The sequence below is a fragment of the Schistocerca gregaria genome, chromosome 1, assembly GCF_023897955.1.
Source record: "Schistocerca gregaria isolate iqSchGreg1 chromosome 1, iqSchGreg1.2, whole genome shotgun sequence".
NCBI lineage: Eukaryota > Metazoa > Arthropoda > Insecta > Orthoptera > Acrididae > Schistocerca > Schistocerca gregaria.
Genome location: NC_064920.1, coordinates 833603940 through 833624978, shown reverse-complemented (window position 1 = coordinate 833624978; position 21039 = coordinate 833603940). Strand labels below are relative to the sequence as shown.

The 21039-nt window shown below is 40.4% G+C and overlaps 1 protein-coding gene across 5 annotated transcripts in view; it reads left to right on the top strand.

Moving 5' to 3' along the window:
• The first annotated feature begins 3506 nt into the window (after window positions 1-3506).
• Window positions 3507-21039, top strand: part of LOC126272173 (glutathione S-transferase theta-1-like) — a 95545-nt gene continuing 78012 nt past the window's right edge. The window contains exons 1-2 of one of the 5 annotated variants that reach the window (XM_049974857.1): window positions 3507-4306; window positions 10308-10485. In XM_049974857.1, the coding sequence (XP_049830814.1) occupies window positions 10374-10485 (112 nt within the window). In that variant the 5' untranslated portion in view covers window positions 3507-4306; window positions 10308-10373. Of the gene's footprint in view, window positions 4312-10307; window positions 10486-21039 lie in introns of all 5 variants that reach the window. The other 4 variants (XM_049974836.1, XM_049974819.1, XM_049974846.1 and 1 more) reach the window with 4 other exon arrangements.

The following is a 21039-nucleotide window of genomic DNA, read 5'->3' as shown; positions in this document are numbered from 1 at the left end:
ACTGCCTACGCCATTTTTGAGTTACAACCCAGTGACGCCGGAGAGTACATGGCCTACCTGTGGGAATGTCATCAACAATTGCAAAGTTCACCGCAGTACCACAAACATTTTTCCGACACTTTATCGCTTGTGTTCTTGTATGGATATCAGAGGACGCTTCACTTACAGTGAATACTTTCGCTAGAAGCATCCCTTTTGTTCCTCTTTTCTTATTAGAGTTTTCCATTTTCTCTTAGTCTTTTACCTGGTACACTTATTTTAATTTTTGTTTTCATTTCACAACTCATCCAGTTCTCCTTTTTTTTTTTTTTTAGAATTGTTACTAAAAGCTCTGTGAATAACTTGTCACACATTTCAATTGTATTTATTTCTGTATTTAAAAGATTTCGACTATGTGAAATATTGACCAGTTATTCACAATTACATTTTTCTGTTCATGTGTTGTTGTAACGATGTTATGTTCATAAATGAATTTTAAAAAAAGTGCGCATCTACGGGGTGTTCAAATAGTCTCTCCGCAGTGCCGTATGATTGTTAGTCGCGCGTGCTGTATGCCGCAGTGAATACACTCCAGGAAATGGAAAAAAGAACACATTGACACCGGTGTGTCAGACCCACCATACTTGCTCTGGACACTGCGAGAGGGCTGTACAAGCAATGATCACACGCACGGTACAGCGGACACACCAGAAACCGCGGTGTTGGCCGTCGAATGGCGCTAGCTGCGCAGCATTTGTGCACCGCCGCCGTCAGTGTCAGCCAGTTTGCCGTGGCATACGGAGCTCCATCGCAGTCTTTAACACTGGTAGCATGCCGCGACAGCGTGGACGTGAACCGTATGTGCAGTTGACGGACTTTGAGCGAGGGCGTATAGTGGGCATGCGGGAGGCCGGGTGGACGTACCGCCGAATTGCTCAACACGTGGGGCGTGAGGTCTCCTCAGTACATCGATGTTGTCGCCAGTGGTCGGCGGAAGGTGCACGTGCCCGTCGACCTGAGACCGGACCGCAGCGACGCACAGATGCGCGCCAAGACCGTAGGATCCTACGCAGTGCCGTAGGGGACCGCACCGCCACTTCCCAGCAAATTAGGGACACTGTTGCTCCTGGGGTATCGGCGAGGACCATTCGCAATTGTCTCCATGAAGCTGGGCTATGGTCCCGCACACCATTAGGCCGTCTTCCGCTCACGCCCCAACATCGTGCAGCCCGCCTCCAGTGGTGTCGCGACAGGCGTGAATGGAGGGACGAATGGAGACGTGTCGTCTTCAGCGATGAGAGTCACTTCTGCCTTGGTGCCAATGATGGTCGTATGCGTGTTTGGCGCCGTGCAGGTGAGCGCCACAATCAAGACTGCATACGACCGAGGCACACAGGGCCAACACCCGGCATCATGGTGTGGGGAGCGATCTCCTACACTGGCCGTACACCTCTGGTGATCGTTGAGGGGACACTGAATAGTGCACGGTACATCCAAACCGTCATCGAACCCATCGTTCTACCATTCCTAGACCGGCAAGGGAACTTGCTGTTCCAACAGGACAATGCACGTCCGCATGTATCCCGTGCCACCCAATGTGCTCTAGAAGGTGTAAGTCAACTACCCTGGCCAGCAAGATCTCCGGATCTGTCCCCCATTGAGCATGTTTGGGACTGGATGAAGCGTCGTCTCACGCGGTCTGCACGTCCAGCACGAACGCTGGTCCAACTGAGGCGACTACCCTGGCCAGCAAGATCTCCGGATCTGTCACCCATTGAGCATGTTTGGGACTGGATGAAGCGTCGTCTCACGCGGTCTGCACGTCCAGCACGAACGCTGGTCCAACTGAGGCGCCAGGTGGAAATGGCATGGCAAGCCGTTCCACAGGACTACATCCAGCATCTCTACGATCGTCTCCATGGGAGAATAGCAGCCTGCATTGCTGCGAAAGGTGGATATACACTGTACTAGTGCCGACATTGTGCATGCTCTGTTGCCTGTGTCTATGTGCCTGTGGTTCTGTCAGTGTGATCATGTGATGTATCTGACCCCAGGAATGTGTCAATAAAGTTTCCTCTTCCTGGGACAATGAATTCACGGTGTTCTTATTTCTATATCCAGGAGTGTATATCGGAATAAAACTCAGTGAAATACAAGTCATTAATATTCATGTTGAAAAGTGTCCCACCTGTTGTTGAATACACAATTCAATTCGTCTAATCATGTTTCCAAACACAAGCTGTAACATTTCTTCTGTAACAGAAGCAGTGAAAGTGGACATTGAAGTTTTCAGTTCATCCATTTATTTTGGACGGTTTTTATAGACAGTTACTTTCGCTGCACCCCAGAAGAAAAAGTCATGTGGTGTTAGGCCCTGCGATCGTGGAGGCCAAAGTCCCTGTGAAATTATACGATCACCAAAAACATCAGCAAGCAGTGACATTGAAACGCGAGCTATATGAGCGGTTGCACCATCTCGCTGAAAATAACCGTTCACTATTTCACTTAACACAAGTTCTCCTATGAATGGGTACAGAGTATCACTGCAGTATCGTTGTGCGTTTATTGTTTCATTGAAAAACCCAGGCAGGCGAACAACCATACGGCACTACGGAGGGATTTTTTATACACCCTGTACTTATGAATCCATAGGCCGGACGAGAACGACGAAAACAGTCACTGTGACAAAGTCGTCCGTGCGCGCTAGCTGTTTAAGTTTTCACGATGATGCGACAGGGCTGCCATGCCAGTGAATGTACAAGGTACTGCTTTGAAACAGAATTTACCTCAGAATTTATCATTTGTGGTACACGAGGTGTCACTGCCACAACGCGGATCGTTTGTCTGTAACTTTCGATACCGGTAATGCAAAATGGTAAAATTGTGACTTAAGAGGTGCCACATGTTAAGATGTTATGGAAATAATGAATGATTGATTTCCTTGGTTAACCAATTTGTTAATTTTATGTTACCCTTGTTTTTCACAATATTAAATATTGTTATAAGAATTACAGTCATGGGTTTAATCTAACAATTTTATTTATTGCAAATCCAATTATCTGTAAAATGTCAACAATGGTTTATGAGCATCCCATTCTAGAATAAACAAAATTCCTTTTTACTTCCGTTCTCGTATAATAAATATCAAGTTTTAAACGATATAAATTATGCCCCTAAGGCTCTCACGGTATGTTGGGAAAAAAATGACAAGTACCTGTCACTTTTGACGCTGAACATGGTTGGTTGGGTGGTTTGTGGGATTAGAAGGACCAGACTACTATGGTCATCGGTCCCATCGCTGAACATGAAGGAGTCGAAATTCAAATAAACATAATGCACGTTATGTTCGAGAAATAGGGGGAGCACATTTTCATTATATGAAATGGATAGCCTGAGCAGGTTACAAAATACATTCTCTTCACTGCAATGTCGTCCATGACTCAGACATCTGGACATAACCAGATACCGGTACAGGTACGCCTATCATGTTATTGCCTCTAACACCAATGTTCAATCACACATAAAACGGTGTCGATTGTCAACATCAGAGATGCGATTGCGGCATTGCAGGGTTTCGATGTATTTACGTTTATCCGTAAACAAATATGCTCCCACATTTTTCGTATCATAGGTAGCATGTGTTTTATAAGTTATAGGGCGCAGCAATCAGTCGTCCTTTTTATGCAGGTTTTATTTGGCAAATCCAGATTTGGTCTTGTGCCTAGCCATTATCCGTGCACTATTTTCTAGTCTCAATGCCTGTCAGTTCCCTGTTGTTCGGGCGTCACAGTTCTTGATTCAAAGAACTAGACCAGAAAATGGTGCACTGATAATGGCTAGGCACTAGCCGAAGTCTGGATTACCCAAATAAAATCTGCAAAAAATGGACGACTGATTGCTGCGCTCTATAATTTATAAATCATATCACAGCCACTGAGTGCACCCACGTTCCTAATCGAAGGTAAACTGATATTATGTGTTTGTTCATATTGGAACTCACATATAAAAAGGGGAAATTTTTTTTAAATAGTTCGCAGCATAGGTTATTGAATGTAATGACGCCTCTCACTGGGTGGCACAATCAATCAGTACCCGAACCGCAGTTCCTTAACGGTTCCAAAATGTCATCGACGCGTAAACAAACGATTAAAATGTTGACGTCCTTGCAAATGGACTGGTGACGAAGGCTAAGTCTCACTAACTGCAACCTGGACTTTGAACAGTAAAGTGGAGGGGACACGGTAACGAAAACAACTTACAGAGAAATCGTATCATTTGTGTCGTGAGATTGAGATCTGGAAAGAAGAAAACATCCCCGGCTTTTCAAGTAAGGTAAGATGCAATATCGCCCATTTATAAAGTATCGCATTATTTTGAAAGACGCGTTTTACATGTAAACTAGTTCGTTCATTGACACAAGAATTTATATGAAACTCATACTCAGATAACGAGTAGCAGTGTTGGTTGTAAAGCTGCATGACAAGTACTAAAATACTGTAAAAATGTTTCTTTATTTACAAATAACATAATGTATTCAAGTAAATGATAAGTGGTATGTAGGAAATAAACAACAGCTACGCAATATAACTGAGGAAGCAGCAGCTTTTATTGTAATTTACATGATTAAAAGTAGCTGAAATAAGAATGAATATTCATTCAGCATTTTAGCATGAACCAGTATGCTGATAGTTTATTGTTAATACAGTGTGCAGATTAAGTTTTTATGATTTGATTGTCTTGTATTGATGTATACCTTGACCTATTTCACATTCCATTTTCACTTTATCCTTGATGGAATATACAGAACAAGCTGAATGAATGAGACGATTGAACCCCTACCCCATGTATGTACAGCTGCTTAATATGTAGAGTTGTATTCAAAACGCCATCAGTGACTCTTTCATTGAGTTGCTTAATATAAATATATGAGTTACACAGTGTGCTGAGGATGTATTTTATTTGAGAATATGTTGGATCAAGCTGTTAGTTGTAGCCAAAATTCCTTTGATGTGTAACTCAGTGTTGTGACCAGTGAAATTAGGGCACAAATACAGTCTTTAAATTAAGCCAGTGTGCGAATATAAGTGCATCTTCTAAGCTGTCCCAGTTTTTTTTTGTATGTTTGGTGTGTCACTTGATGTGGCATTACTTCATTGTAAACTATAGTAGCTCATTATCATCACAGGAGAAGAGAAAGCTGCCTGATCTTCTGTGGGAGGTGGAGTAGTACAGTAGCCAGGTGTAATTTCTTAATAAAAAAAGTGTTAAAATTCCGTGAACAGTGCCTTACAAAGAGATATTGGAGGGTGATACTTTGCATCTAACTGTGTGTGTTAGTTCACGTAAGAGCACTGGTTGTGAGAGTCGAGGATTCCACTTCAAGTTACTCTCCAATACAGTTATAATCTGCAGCAAACTTGCATGGCCGAAAACGGGGAGGGGATATTTCATTTGAATGTACAGTTTTGTGTACAGAGCTAAGTGGAAGAATTAATAAATAAAGGAAACATTTGGGTATTTCAGTTACTGTTCTTGAAGGATTCATAAGAGGATACTAGTGACCTGCACAGGACAAACTGTGTTGATCATCAGTATAAAAGTGAGCTTACATTATCAAAGTGCTTGCAAAAGAAGAGAAACACATGTCTTATGACCTTCCTATGCACAAGATGCGCATTAGTAGCACCTGGGGAAGATAAGGTCAACTGAAACATTGTACACAGAAAAGGAATTATCAGCTGGATTCAATCAATTATACCGAGGAAAACTCTGAAATCAAATCATAAATATTGTTTGTGTTTGTATTTTACTTCCATACTGAGTGCCTTGTGTTTAGTGTACACAAATTTGTTGAGGAGTACTTGAGCCTTGTACAAGCAAAATGTCATTGGGTTGAAAGTATTACAGTTTTTAGACTAACTATAGATGGAAAGCTGAAAACATGTAACACAGTAATCTTTCTATGTGAATGCTTACTGTTTGTATCCATGTCCTGTCTTGGCAACAGTGATGGTTCAAGTAACTTGATTTGTCAGTGGAGAATAATTATGGTAATATAGACACTAAATGATACCATTTTAGCCATCTGATTTGTAAGTATTCCAGTATGAGTTAATTTGTGTAAGTTAACTGTCTCTCCATTACGTTACGAAAATGAATTGACTCGCCTTTTCATGGTTTAATATTCTGAAGGAAAGTAGTACAGGTGCAAATAATATATTTAAATCAGGTTTTATCCAGTAGGATATGTGCCACGAACTTAAGGGTTTCATGTAAAAAGCACAGAATTAGATGAGTATCCTGTATAATAAACCAAATGATTTTGAAAATTGTGTGTTTGTGATAGATAATGCATCAATTCATTTGACACTGCTATTTTTCATTGGATTTGCTGTTGATAGGTAGAAATTTGAATGAAATTACTGTTTGCATTCTGTAACTGTGACAGTAATGTTCTATGCATGTGGAGCACATCATTGCCAATTGTTAAAAAAAAATGGATAGAACATGCTAAAAACAAATAAATAAATAAATGTGGCAATGATGTGTGTGTCTTTTGGAAAATCATACACCATGGAGCACTAGCGCAATGTTTATCAAACTTTATAGACTTTACCATAGTCTATTATTAACTGGTATTAAACAATGGAAAATGCAGGATGGAATAATGGTAGTGTTATGAAAAGGATAGATTACTACTCACCATGTAGAGGAGATGTTGATTAACAGACAGGCACAACGAAAAGACTGCTATATATTTGAGCTATTGGCAAAAGGCCTTCTTTTAACAACCCTATTAGGAAAAGGGTAGATTGCTGCTCACTGTAAAGATGACCTGTTGAGTTGCACACACGCACAGGAATGTGACTGTCACATGAATAACAATCTGGAGGAGGAAGGGGGAGGGATAGGAGAGTAGGGGTGGGGGAGGGAAGAGTGCTGTCTGGTGGTGCATGCTGGGACGAGTGGCTGCCAGGGGCAGTGTCTGGAGGTGGGGGTGTGGTGGGAACAAGAATGAAGAGCAGAAAAAGAGAGAAGCTGGGACAGGGAAAGGATGGGTGGATGCATTGGCAGAAGGCAGCACACAAAGAGGGTGAGGGAATGTGAAAAGGGTGGAGGTGGCAAGACGAGGGACTAGGAACTGTTGGGTGGAGGGTGTGGGGACAGTAGCATGCTGTAGGTTGGGCGGTCAGGATGATGATGGGAGCAGTTTTGGTTGTCATACTAATAGAAAACGCTATGTAATGGCTGCAACAGAGCTGTATACAACATGGCTGCTTTCACAGATGGCCTGACCTTTGATGGGATAAGAAAGCCTATAAATAAAATCCCCCTCTTACGGCTTGCCACCTGGGGATGGTGTATCTGCAGTGAGAAGAGCCCCCTTTCCAAGTATGCTGAAGGTCTCACCAAAGCTTCCACAGACTGGCACTACTCCCAAGGCCTACTCCACAAACAGATTTCCTGTGCTGTCTCCCCACACCGAAGAACCAGCTACAAAAGAGTGTCTACGTCACCCAATACCACCCTGGACAGTAACAACTGAACCACATCCTCCATCACGACTTTGATTGTTATGTCATTATGCCATCAATTGAGGGACATTGTGCCCAAGATCCTCCCAATCCCACCAGAAGTGGTGTTCCTATGCCCGCACATCATCCTGGTCCATCCCTGTGACACTTCCAATACCAATCCCTTGCCCATTGTATCCCAGACTTGCACTGTAGATGACGAATCATGGGATACGTATGCTGTTCAAGAATCTATCCATTCCTCAAGATGCCTTTGTGCAGTGCAGTGTGTTTTCTTTCATGAACATGCCATTTACTACCCTGCTCATAAAGTGTATGACATCAGGGTTTACCATTGTTGCCACATACTGCTGACCATTCAGCCTGTCTTCAACAATTACCAAATCTGCCCCATTTTCATATCCAGTAGCTCCCACACAATTACTCAAGGAGTTGGGGATGGAGGGATTACAAGAATTGCTGCTTCCTGTGATCTTTCACCAGGGCATTTATGTGCATGTTGGCCTTGATCTGACTGTTTTGACAGACATCACAAATAGCCACTCAGTGTCCCAGATGACCCTGCCTGTATATCATGCAAGTATATTTTGTCTGTGGTATGGTGTCAGTGGTAGACAGTGCAAGAAAAATGATAACTTTAGATCCCATTCCACTTTCCAGTAATCCGTTCCCGAAGTTTGTAGTGGCACTGTACCAAAACCTTTGCCTGGATTTAGATGTTTTCGTTTGTCTATTCACCAGTCAGTCAAGAGTCCTACAATCCTCTTGTGCTGAAGTACTCCTGGAAATATGGCTTCCTCTTCCTCTTACCATACTCTTGTCCTGAGTTCATTTCATCTCCACTCATTCTGCCGTCCTCTGAGCATGCCGTGTTTCAATCTCCCCAGAAACATTTCTAGAATGTTGTACATGCTGCAGTCATCGTCTACTTGCACCATTGTTCACCTGTAGAAATGGCTTTTTCATGTGTTGAAAATGTTAAATAAGCTCACATAACTATGAAATTTTTATTAACATGGCATTGAAATCTTGGATTGTTAGTTTGGTAGAGTTGCATGAAAGTGTAACGCTTTCCAGGTCTTTAAGCATATTGTGTATTTTTTGTTGTTACTGACATACTAAAATGACTTGTAGAAAACATTGCAAAACTTTACAAAAGCTGTAATGTTACCTCATGACATGCAGATACTGTAGATTTTGATATGAGTCACTTTAGACTCGGCAAACAATAGAGACTCAATCTGGAAACAAGACACTAGTTGAATGACTTATAAGTTGTTCATAAGAAACAATTTAACTCATAATTTGACAAATACCAATGTTACAAGTGAACTTCAGAAGTCAATATTAAATCTCAAATTAACTGAATGTGTGTGTACAAAATTCTTTGACCTCTTTATTAATAACAACAATTTAATTAGGGTCAATACATTGTTAAAGTAACAAAAAAGTTTAACAAACATTGCATTTGGGAGTATCTTTCAATGTGTTTATTTGCCTGAAAAAATATAAGCAAATTTTGCATCTCTTTATGACAGTCTTACAGAATAATTTTTAGTTCAATTGTATTGAAAAATTGTTATTGTGTAAAGGCGTTTGTAACACTTATAAAAGTTTAAAATTGATATCTGACCATTTTTTGTGATGGTCATAAAGTACCACTCCACTCAGTGTAAACGTTACAGAAAATGCATTGGTGTTGCTAAGATAGTGCTGAAAGATATTTTCATATTCTGTACCTATTAAACATAATGGAAAATGCATTGGTATTGTTAGGATTAAGGAATTGTGATGTTCTTACACTAACTTGCCAGTTCATGTACTCCTTAAGTACATTTATCACTTAAGAGAGAAAAACACATTTCAGGTGATATATACAACTGCAAAGAAGATAAAGAAATAATTACTACATAGCATTTGCACTTTTGTTTAAGGTTCAAGATGCAATTCCACTTTGTGCCAGAACTAAGTAAGTTCACCATGGCTACAAAGCACTAGTTTGGAAATACTCAGAAATTACGACATAAATGTGAAATGAATTAACTGTTCAGTGGGGAAAGAGTCCCCTCCTCCCACCCTCTAACTTTTGTATAATACATAGGAAACTATGCAGTGTGAAGAAGACTCAGCAGATGTGTGTGCAGTGATAGATATTCAGTAACTTAGACAATGAGAAACCAGATTTGCATTTTTGTGTAAGTTCTTGCTTCTGAGATGATGATACTTGTTTTGTTGGCAATGAGGTTAAGGAGATAGCATATGGCATTTATTAAAAGTATGAATGGACAAATATTAATGATGGGTAACTGTGGATGAAGTGTCGGTATAATAAGCTGCTTGTCTCTGCCGCATTCCTTCATTTGTTCCTCAACCCCAAAGATTTCCAATTCATGATGTGACTTTGGTATGTATGGGTGTGAGTTAAATTTCCATCCAGTTCTAAATTATGTGTTCAAAGCTTCTCCTTACTTATCATATATCTGACATCGTTACTCCACAAGTTCCATTATGTATGTTATACTGCATTCATAAAAAATACAAATGTTGTAATTAAGTAGTAAATGATACCTTCACTTGTCATTTCTCATACCAATAGGTCAGGGTCCACATATGTTACCTTAGTTTGCACACTGTTGTTACAAACTGTAAGGTGCTGATCTCCATTATTTTCTGGAATACATGTGACAGTAATGAGTGTGTGGAATTAACAAATAAAACGAAGTACTTGGATGTCTGATGTTAGTTCCTTAATAAAAGGTAACATGTTAATTTGTGGTTGTATCAAAATTGCAGATTTCAGAACAACAGCACAGCCTACAATTTTTGTCATATTTGTGACGTGACTTAAAGAAACAAATAATGTCATTAAAATTTTACTTTGATATTTTCTCGCAACCATCTCGAGCAGTACTTCTCTTTCTGAAATTAAACAAGATACCATTTGAGCCTAAGAAGATAAATTTACTGAAAGGTAAGTATTAAATCACAATTTCTAAGATACAAAACCTTAACCAAATATTGAAATTTATGCTAAAAGTGTATAGTAATGTCATTTGCAGAAAATTATTAGTTTCCGAAAGAGACTGATGAGCTGGTTGGTATGTACCTTAAGAAAGTACAGCTGCCAGTATAAGTGATATACACAGAAAAATAACACTTCAAGTCTGTGGACCTACACTGTAGATGTCTTCTTCAGAAAAGAAGGGGAATCAGTTTATAGATGCTGGATAGGAGAGGGTTTTGAAGGAGATTTCCCCCACAACATGGGAGGGTGGTGTGGACCTAATTTTTATGAAGAGGATAGCGGGCAAATGAAAAAACATCAGAAAAGTGATGAAAGGTAGTACATTAGTACACTGTGTGCCATGGACAGTGGTGTTGGGTTATTGAAGCCAAATGGCCTTCGTGTTATAGCATCCGCTCAGGTCTCTTTGACTCATTCTGTTAAGCATGTTCAGCAATTTGGTGCTAGGGGAATCACCAAGGTGGACTGTTTATTTGTGTTCTTTTGTGTGTTCTGGCTTTTTTGTTGGCTTTCATCTCTATATAGAAAGGGATGGAGTCAACACATATCATCTAGTAAATGACAAGACTAGTTTTGCACATGGCCCTCCATCTAGTGTAGTACGTTCTGTAAATGGTGTGGCTGTAGTAAGTATAGTATAAATTGGGTGTATTAGGCACATTTTGTGGAGTGATTACTTTCAGTAGGTAAAAATCTTATGGCAGGGGTGAATTACTTAGTTTCATGTTCCATGAATCATTTTTATGATAAATCATAATGATGTGGAATGAGTCAGTTTATATTCACATCACAAATTATTTTGTAAATATGGCTATATCCTGATCATGTGTATATATGAGTTAGTAATTTGTAGCCACCATCTTTTACACAATACAATAATAGACATTCCTCTACAGAATAGGAGTAGTTGTCAGAAACATTTTCAGGTTCTTTTTTTAATGATGACCTGAAAGTAAATATATAGTGTAGCTGGTATCATACTCCCTTACTAATTCAGATAACTCAAGTTCTGAGGAACTACTGAGTTTGTGTGATTTGGCAAGAGATCATTACAGCTATGGAGAAATAATGGAGACCGTTAGTTGTTATACTTCTTTCATATGTAGTTTGTGCATCTGTTATGTTGCAACGTATTGAACATAACTGTGGTGATATTTTAATTTAAATAGGTACCTTTCAGATGGAAGAATTTGAGTTAAATACACACCTTGTTTGGCTGTAGAGCTTTCTGTTGTCCACAATCAGTTTCCAGACTACGTATGTGGACCATGTTCTATTGTTTCTGTTTTATGATTGTCCTTAGATGAACCTTGATAATATTTGTTATTAATTATAGTCATGCACCCATCTCTTGGCAATCATTTTTTTCAGTGGAGACTGAGCTATATTGCCATGAGCTCTGGTACACAAAGTGTGGTGTAGTCATTAGCATCGCTGGCTGGTGTGGTGAGGGTCATTGATTTAAACCTGACCACCAGCAATTCTTTCACATTTGTCATTTCTGGAAGATTCTTGAAATATTTTACATTTGTAATGTTTGTATACCTGTAATATTCAATGGTGGTATGAATATTAGCATTCTGGAATGTCCGTTGTTTTTAGAAATAACTGCACTATCAGTCCAGGAGATGAGTTCTGTTCTGGCTGTAGATTGGTGTCAGTAATAAATCTGCTTTCAGCTCTAACTGTTGTAATTAATTCGTGATCCCCCCTCCAGATTTAGACTTGATTGTGGTTTCTACATAACATTGTTCGGTGGATATGGCAAATACCTCAGATCATCTGTATCACCGTAGCTCCACTCAGGCAGTGTAAAAGCCATCTCCTGCATGGACAGGAAATTTAATACAAACAGCTCATGATTCCTAAGATCCCAATGGACTCCAAACCGGCAGGAAGTCAGCTGCCTCGATTATCTATCAGTGTTTTCTGGAGACGTTGGTCTGGACCCGATGAAATGGTTAAAGGGATTCAACTGGTTCTTGCCAAATACATGATGATGTGTTTTGCAAATGTATTCTTCTATGTGGGCAGCACAGCCCAACCTGGCAATGTATTGAGAAGCTAAATAGCTGCAACAAATTCCATGCCGAACTGAAGAAACTGTTTGGTGACAATCAAAAGCAAGTCCACTTAGCAGACCAATTGAAGGACAGGTCCAGTGTCATGGCAAAACAACACAGCTATACAAACAAATTGGTTTGGCCTGTTGCGACATTGTGATTCCAGTTATGGCAGAAATTGACAAATTCTCATGCATTTAGTGAAAGGAGTCGCAGAAGATATGTACCAATCTCTTGTGGTAAAGGATCCCATTATAACAAGAATTCATCAGGTGGTGGCAGTGCATCCAGGAAATACAAGAGAAAAGAGTTGGACAGAAGAGGTATGATGGACTGCCGAATGTGGTCCCTGTGGCAGTTGTGGAAGAGCACCATGACCCACTTCTCTCATACGCAGGCAGTTAAGTATGATTTGCAGTGTATCCATGTAGATGTAGAGGTGTAGCGTTGTATGGCAGCCTTAAATGTCCGGCAAAATACACAAGAATGAGCAGCAGTGAATGTTGACCCCATATGTCAGGAGGTAGTAGAGAATATTGAAAACTATATGTATCAATCTTTGGCACCAGTTCACTATCAGTCAGTCAGAATGGACTCAGCCAAGTAGGACTTAAACTGCTTCTGTCAAGACACCCCAGCATCCAATTGACAGGTACAATCAACTCCTCTATGTAAAACGTCCCACAGAAAAACAGACATTTGTAGGATGGAGGACAATACACGTCTGTTTTCACTGTGACCACCTGGACATATTGCATGCAACTGCAGAGAAAGAGGACGAGTATTCCACAACTATCCCACATGACATCAACCATCACAACAACCCTAATATGCCATAGCCGTTTCCTGTTAGTGTGCAGAGGTACTAGTTGCTTGCCCACCCACTGAATTCAGGAAAACTAAGTGATGTGGCCATCCATGGAGGTGAGGCTAGCAAAGAAGAAAGTCTTCCATGGATGAAAGTTACCAGGATAACAGGAAATCTCATCAATGTCGTCATCAGTGACCACCTAGTCCAGGTGCTAGTTGATTCAGGGGCTTCCTCTTCTATAATGTCAAATATTTATGCTGCCAGCTAAAGAAGACTATGTTCTGTGATGCAAAAGTAGTTGCGCTGAGGGCCACTAATGGGAAATACACCCAGCTGACGGAAATGTGTATTGCAAGAATGGCTATCAGTCACAGAAATAACCCTTCATATTTGTTGTTTTAACAGAATGTAGTTATGATGTTATTCTTGGATGGGACTTCCAGCATGTATCATAAGGAATCACAGAATGTGTAAGGCCAGAGTTCCAGGTGGACAAAGATATTCCAACAAGCACACTTTACAAAAATTGATGTGGACTTTTGTATGTTGTTGAAAAAATTGTTAGCCCACCATCATCAACAAAATGAGTTCCAGCCATCATTTGAGATGCACAGTTAAACTATGAAGATTTTGCTAAATGCAAAAGGCTATTAAGGGAACAAAAGAAATATACATGTTAGTGCTGATCATCAATTTTATGGGTGGTCAAGAAATTTGAATCATCAGTTGTCACAACTTATCACTAAAGGTTCCATGTGGTTATAATTAAAGTGCAGCTACTCATGGAGGTCCAGTATGGGCTGTAATTATCATATGGCAGTGAAACTTGGTAGATATTCTAATGCCTTATTAACAGAGCCGATTTATGCTGGAAAAAAATTGGTCGCAATTTTGGGCATCAGGTGTAAAGCTGGTGTTGCACAGTGCCTCGTCAACGTCTCTGGTGCTCATATTGAACAAATTGGGTAAGTGGCAGATAATAATAAAATCAGCATTATGTGTTTCTCACTTATTTGAACTTTTCTGCCCATATCCAGTTCCTAATCAATTTCATATGGAAATCTTCCTACATGTGTTTCTTGCATTTGTAGTGCCAGCTTTGAATCTGGTGGCCAAACTTGGAACTAATTTTTTTCCAGTGTAAATTGGTTACACAATAACACCTTATGATATCTACTAAGTTTGTTGCCATTTGACAAACACAGCCCACACTTCTGTGAGCAGCTACTCTTTAATTATAACCACCTGGTGTATGCTTAGGGACATCAAACAAGTCAAGGAAAGGTAGCTTAGTGTTATCAATGAAGAATTGTTCTCTACTACCACTACAGATAGAGCAGGGGAGGAAGCTACTACTGAGGTGCCAATAGGTTCTGGCCTGGCAGGGGAACAACATTGGCATGTAATAGCCTTTATTAGGATTTATTTATGAAGGGTCTTAATCCTAAGCTTCTTGTGTGACATCCGAAAAGCGACAGAGAAAATGATATGGCCCAAAGTAGCATTTTAGTAACTTTTCTGATAGTCTCACTTTCTGAATTTGCATAAAAATCCATACCATATCTTCCAGGCTCTCTCTCATTGTCTGGTGCTTCGGTATTATAGCTCTCTGAATTTTTCTCTCAAATGTTCATGGTCTATATGCAAGCCAGGAGCCTCACTTCTTTAGCCCTTGTGATGATGATGTGTCTCATGAAGTCCTCCTGAGTATCATCTGGTTGAAATGGAAACAGTGCAAACACTGTTCTTCCACCTTCACGACCCTGGAGTAGAAACAATGGCATGTAGCCTGTAGTGTCTTGCCTCACTGTATTGTATGCCGATGTCACTAATGGCAGTGTTGTATCCCAGTCTTTCTATTTGACATCAAATACGTTGAGCGCATTTCTGCCAATGTCTCATTAAAACATTCTGCGAGGCCATGTCTAAGGATGCTAAGCGGTTGGCATCCTGTAAGTGATTTCACAAAATGAAATTGCCTCCAATACTAGTCTGGACTGGAAAACTTTTCCACAACCAGAGATCATTACACAGGGTGCTCCATACTTCAACATGATGTCTTCTACAAGGAACTTTGCAATTATCAGAACTTCAGTAGTCGGCACAGCTTTGGTGACAGCACAGCAGCTGAGGTAGTCAGTGCAGGATATTATCCATCAGTTCCCATTTGTTGACTTCAGGAACCTCCCCAAGAGATTGATTTCAGTTCAGAGGAATTGCAGTGCTGCAGGCAGGGTTGGCTCCACATGCCTCAAAGGTAAGTGGGGCTTCTGTCATAGGTATTCCTTACATGACTCATGTAGTGTCCAACAGATCAGTAGAGACCTGGCCATTGAGCCCTGCGCCTTATTCTGTCTAGGATCTCCACAAATCCCTTGTGATCAGATCAGATGCTGGACTTCGAGGAAATACTGTAGAATCGGTAGCCACAGATGAGCTGGGATGGCAAGCAGCCATTTCCGCACCAGTAGATTATACAATGTTCTGCTTATTAACTGGAACCCTCTTCAGTGAGTTCCTCATTCTTCAGGACTTCCGTGGTTTCAGCAGTGATGGATCTTCTCTCTGTTCAGCAGCAATGTCATTTAATGCAGTGACGTTGAGATTTTGTCTGCGCTATTATTTTCCACCAAGGGATTGCTTCAAAGGCAGACAGTGTCCTTGTTTGTGTTTGCAGCAATTCTTGTGTAGGATGGTGATGTATTCCTGAATCATGTGTGCCCATCTCACTAGCTGACCTGACGGATCCTACAGACTAGTCAGCCAGTATACAGAATGGTGATCTGTCACAGTGGTGAACAGTTTGCCAAGTAAATATGGCTAGAATAAGTTGATGACTCAAACTACTGTGGGGTACTCTTTCTCGGTTCTAGGGTAGCTCTTATTGGCCTTGAAGAGAACTCTTTTCAGACCTTTCTGAATTTGTACTAGAACTATCTTTATCCTCCAGTGTGAAATTCTGTCTGAGCAGACTGTGGCTGTAGTACGTGGTGGTAAACAGGAGACTATATCAGGGGTGGAGACTTTCAACAGCTGAGAAGTTATTGCCTATCTCACATTTCAGATATGTGAAGTGTATACCAGAGATCGTGGTACATGTCTACAGTGCCATTGGTTCTTAGGACCAGGAATCATTGTAAAGTAAAAGAATCAGAGTCTGTGTCCGTATGGGTTAAAGGTGCACGGTTCCACATTAACACATTATGTTATATAATAAGTTTTGTTGCCATGCGATAATTACAGCTCACACTGGACTTCTGTAAGCAGCAGCAGATCTTTAATTATAACTATCTGGTGTATGCTTAGGGGCGTCAAACAAGTCTAGGAAAGGTAGCTTAGTGTTATCGACGAAGAATCATCCTACCACTATAGATAGAGCATGGGAGGAAGCTACTGCTGAAGTGCCAATAGGATCTGGCCTGACAGAGGAGCAACATTGGCAAATAATAGCTTTTCCGCATCAGTTTTCATATGCTTTCAAATCTGGAGTGGAGGAAAAGCAGACAGAGCAGCCTACGATAAAACTCTGTACCGACACTGGGGATCATTTATTGATTACTCAGTGCTCATATAGAGTGCGGCCAGCTGAACAAAGGATAATCTGGGAGGAATTGGAAAATGTGCTGCAACGTATCATTAAAAGTCCAGAGTGAACAAGTACAAAAGAAATATATCTGTCCCTTGCTGTGCATTGAGAACACCCTGGAATGTTTGAAAGGAGCTATGTATTTCTCAATTACGGACATCCAGACAGGATACTAATAAATCGCGGTTGATGAGGCTGGCCTTTGTGACTCCTGATGACCTCCATGAGTTCAAAGTTACGCCATTTGGATTGTGGAGAATATGCATCTCCTTTCAAACATTTGATGAATAACCCACTTTGACACACTTAAATGGTGACATGTCTCTTCTATCTGGATGACATTGTCATTCTTTTGGGGGAATTTGATGAATTTATAAGCTGATGACAACCTTGTTGAAATGTGTTCAGACTGCTGGTCTTCGCCTGACACTGAAAAAGTGCCTCCTTGTTGCTCAGGGAATAAAAATCTTGCGGCACCTAGTGAATGGCAGAGAGTCCATTCTGATCCAGAGAAAATAAGAGCACTCACATATTTTCTGTCTCCATGGCACATTTGTGATCTGAAAGGTTTCCTCGCGTTGTGCTCCTACTACCAGTGATTCATAGAGGACTTCTGTTCCAAGGCATGTCCCTTACAAGAACTACTGCAGGGAGATGTCAAATTTTCCGTGAAACAAAGCACAGGAAAACTCTGCGCGCTTAAGGAGGTGCTAACATTTTCTCTGGAGAATGCTCAGACAGAACTTCACACTTATGCTTCTTGTTTTGGGATAGGGACGGTTAGGTTAGGTTAGGTTAGCTAGTACAAATTCAGGAAGGTCTGAAAAAGAGTTCTCTTCAAGGCCAGAAAGAACCACCCAACAACCGAGTAAGAGTGCCCCATGGTTGTTAGTCATCAACATATTCTAGCCATATTTACTTGGCAAACTGATCATCATTGTGACAGATCACCATTCTGTAGGTTGGCTGACTAGTCCGTAGGGTCCGTCAGGTCAGTTGGTGAGATGGGCACACACGCTTCGGGAATACATCACCATCCTACACAAGAATTGCTGCAAACACAAACAAGGACACTGTCTGCCTTTGAAGCAATCCCTTGGTGGAACATAATAGTGCAGACAAAATCCTAACGTCACTGCATTAAATGACATTGCTGCTGAACAGAGAGAAGATCCATCACTGCTGAAAGCATGGAAGTCCTGAAGAATGAGGAACTCACCCAAGAGGGTTCCAGTTAATAAACAGAACATTGTATAATCTACTGGTGCGGAAATGGCTGCTTGCCATTCCAGCTCATCTGTGGCTACCGATTCTAAAGTATTTCCTCGAAGTCCAGCATCTGATCTGATCACAAGGGATTTGTGGAGATTCTAGACAGAATAAGGCGCAGAGCTGAATGGCTAGGTCTCTACTGATCTATTAGACGCTACATGAGCCACTGTAAGGTATGCCTATGACAGAAGCCCCATTTACCTTTGGGTCACGTTGAGACAATCCTGCCTGCAGCACTGTCATTCCTCTGAACTGAAATCAATCTCTTGGGGAGGTTCCTGAAGTCGACAAATGGGAATTGATGGATAATACCCTGCACTGACTACCTCAGCTGTTGTGCTGTCACCAAAGCTGTGCCGACTACTGAAGTTCTGATAATTGCAAAGTTCCTTGTAAAAGACATCATGTTGAAGTATGGAGCACCCTGTGTGATAATCTCTGGTTGCGGAAAAGTTTTCCAGTCCAAACTAGTATTGGAGGCAATTTCATTTTGTGAAATCACCTACAGGATGCCAACCGCTTAGCATCCTCAGGATTGGCCTCGCAGAATGTTTTAATGAGACATTGGCAGAAATGCGCTCAACGTATTTGATGTCAAATAGAAAGATTGGGATACAACACTGCCATTAGTGACATCCGCATACAACACAGTGAAGCAAGATACTACAAGCTACATGTCATTGATTCTACTCCAGGGTCGTGAAGGTGAAAGAACAGTGGATGCATTGTTTCCGTTTCAACCAGATGATACTCAGGATGACTTCATGAGACACATCATCACCAGTGCCGATGAAGTGAGGCTGCTGGCTTGCATATAGACCATGAACACTTGAGAGAAAAACTCGGAGCGCTATAACACCAAAGCACCAGACAGTGAGAGACAGCCTGGGTGACATGGTATGGATTTTTATGCAAATTCAGAAAGTGGGACTATCAGAAAAGTTACTAAAATGCTACTTTGGGCTGTATCATTTTCTCTGTCACTTTTTGGATGTCACACGTGAAGCTGATGATTAAGACCATTCATAAATAAGACAAAAGTGCAGAGACATTGTGCCTGTCTTCTGTATGAAGCCCTACGAAAGTACAGAGGTGCAGATTGGCAATTGGTGGTTCAAGAACAGTGAAGACTCCCTCAGTGGTTATGAAGCTTTGACAGAAGGGACTATCTTCAATGATCATCATAGTAAAGAGGATGCAACAACGCTACTGGAATGTAAGAATCGACCCTTGCCGCCATACAGAAGACCATTCAAGAGATCTCAGATCTTTTTTGCTGTATTCGGCTCCACTGTGGACTTCTGAAAAAGCGGGAGGAGTGCCATGAATTCTGGTGCATCAGTGTGGTGTAGTCGTTAGCAAATATTTTGTATTCAAGGTTACTTCAGCTTTGTATTTAAATAAAACTATCATGTACCAAATTGTGGTTAGCACCACTTTCTGGTGTGCTGCGAGTCGCTGGTTCAATCCCGACCACCAGCATTTATTAATTCTTTTTTATTTATCATTTCTGGAAGGTTCTTGAATTATCTTATGTTTGTATATATGGAATATTCAGTGTTTGTTTAAAAAAAAATAATTGCACTCTCTGTCCGTAAGATGAGTTCTGTTTTGGCTGTGTATTGCTGTCTGTGATAAATCTGCATTCATTTCTAAGTTTTGTACTACATTAACGATCCTGCCTTTGGATGTGGACTTGATTGTGATTTCAGTGTGATGATGTAGTACTATTGTTTCTCCTCTCCTCTATCTTGTTATATCTTGACTTAATTTCGATTTACCAATCACAGAATGGCTAATAGTATAAAGGGTTTCAGTGGCAGTTACTTGTATAAGGGAAGGGTGCATGGGATGTGCATTAAAGACATACATATATACATAGCCCAAAAACATTCAACAGCCTAGATCGCATAAATATTTCTTTATTTATGACAACCACTTTCAAAAGACTGTACTGTCATCTTCAGGTTTTAAAAATATTTTTAAAGATAACAGCAAAGTCTGTCGAAACCAGTTGTCTTAAACAAAGATATATTTATACGCTCTAGGCTGCTGAATTTTTTTAGTACGTAAAACAAATCACTCCTTCTGTCCTTTCAAAATGAGGAAATTCAGTTGTATGTAGACTACTCAATGACATGCAGTAAACAACAGTTAGGAATGAGATCGGTTCTGCTTCTAACTGAACATTAGATTTAATACTGAATATTTCTTTTCAGTGATGTTTTTAAGTTGCTTCTCAGTTTCACAGATAAATGTACAGGACTCTGAATTTTTCATGGTTATGTTCCTTAGGATTTACCTGCCAGCAACTGTTCATTAAGAAATTAATTTTTGAGTTCTGGGTAACAAGGCAAAGTTTTGAGGAGTACTGTATAGATAGTCCTGTAATGACATGACTAAGCAGTGAATATGTGCTTCGTAGAGGGGCTGACATTGAAATTTTTGATTATCAAAGCGGTTGTATTGGATTTTATAAAGTGTTTATTTTAATTGATTCTTTTAGCTTTCCAATTCACAGTTGTTTGATTACTGACTGAGTAGAAATTTCGAGCACTCACATTTTAGCTTTGTTAGTGTTTTTTTTTTTTTTTTTTTCTAATTGTATGTGGTATTTGTTTTGGAAGCAACTATTTTGTAATTCATCTAATGTGTTGTTATTTGAAACATCATAAACAAGTACTTGGAAGGTATGTAACTAATAACTTCGAGCATTAACTAACATACTTCAAGTACAAATAAAGATTCCAAGACTTACCAAGCGGGAA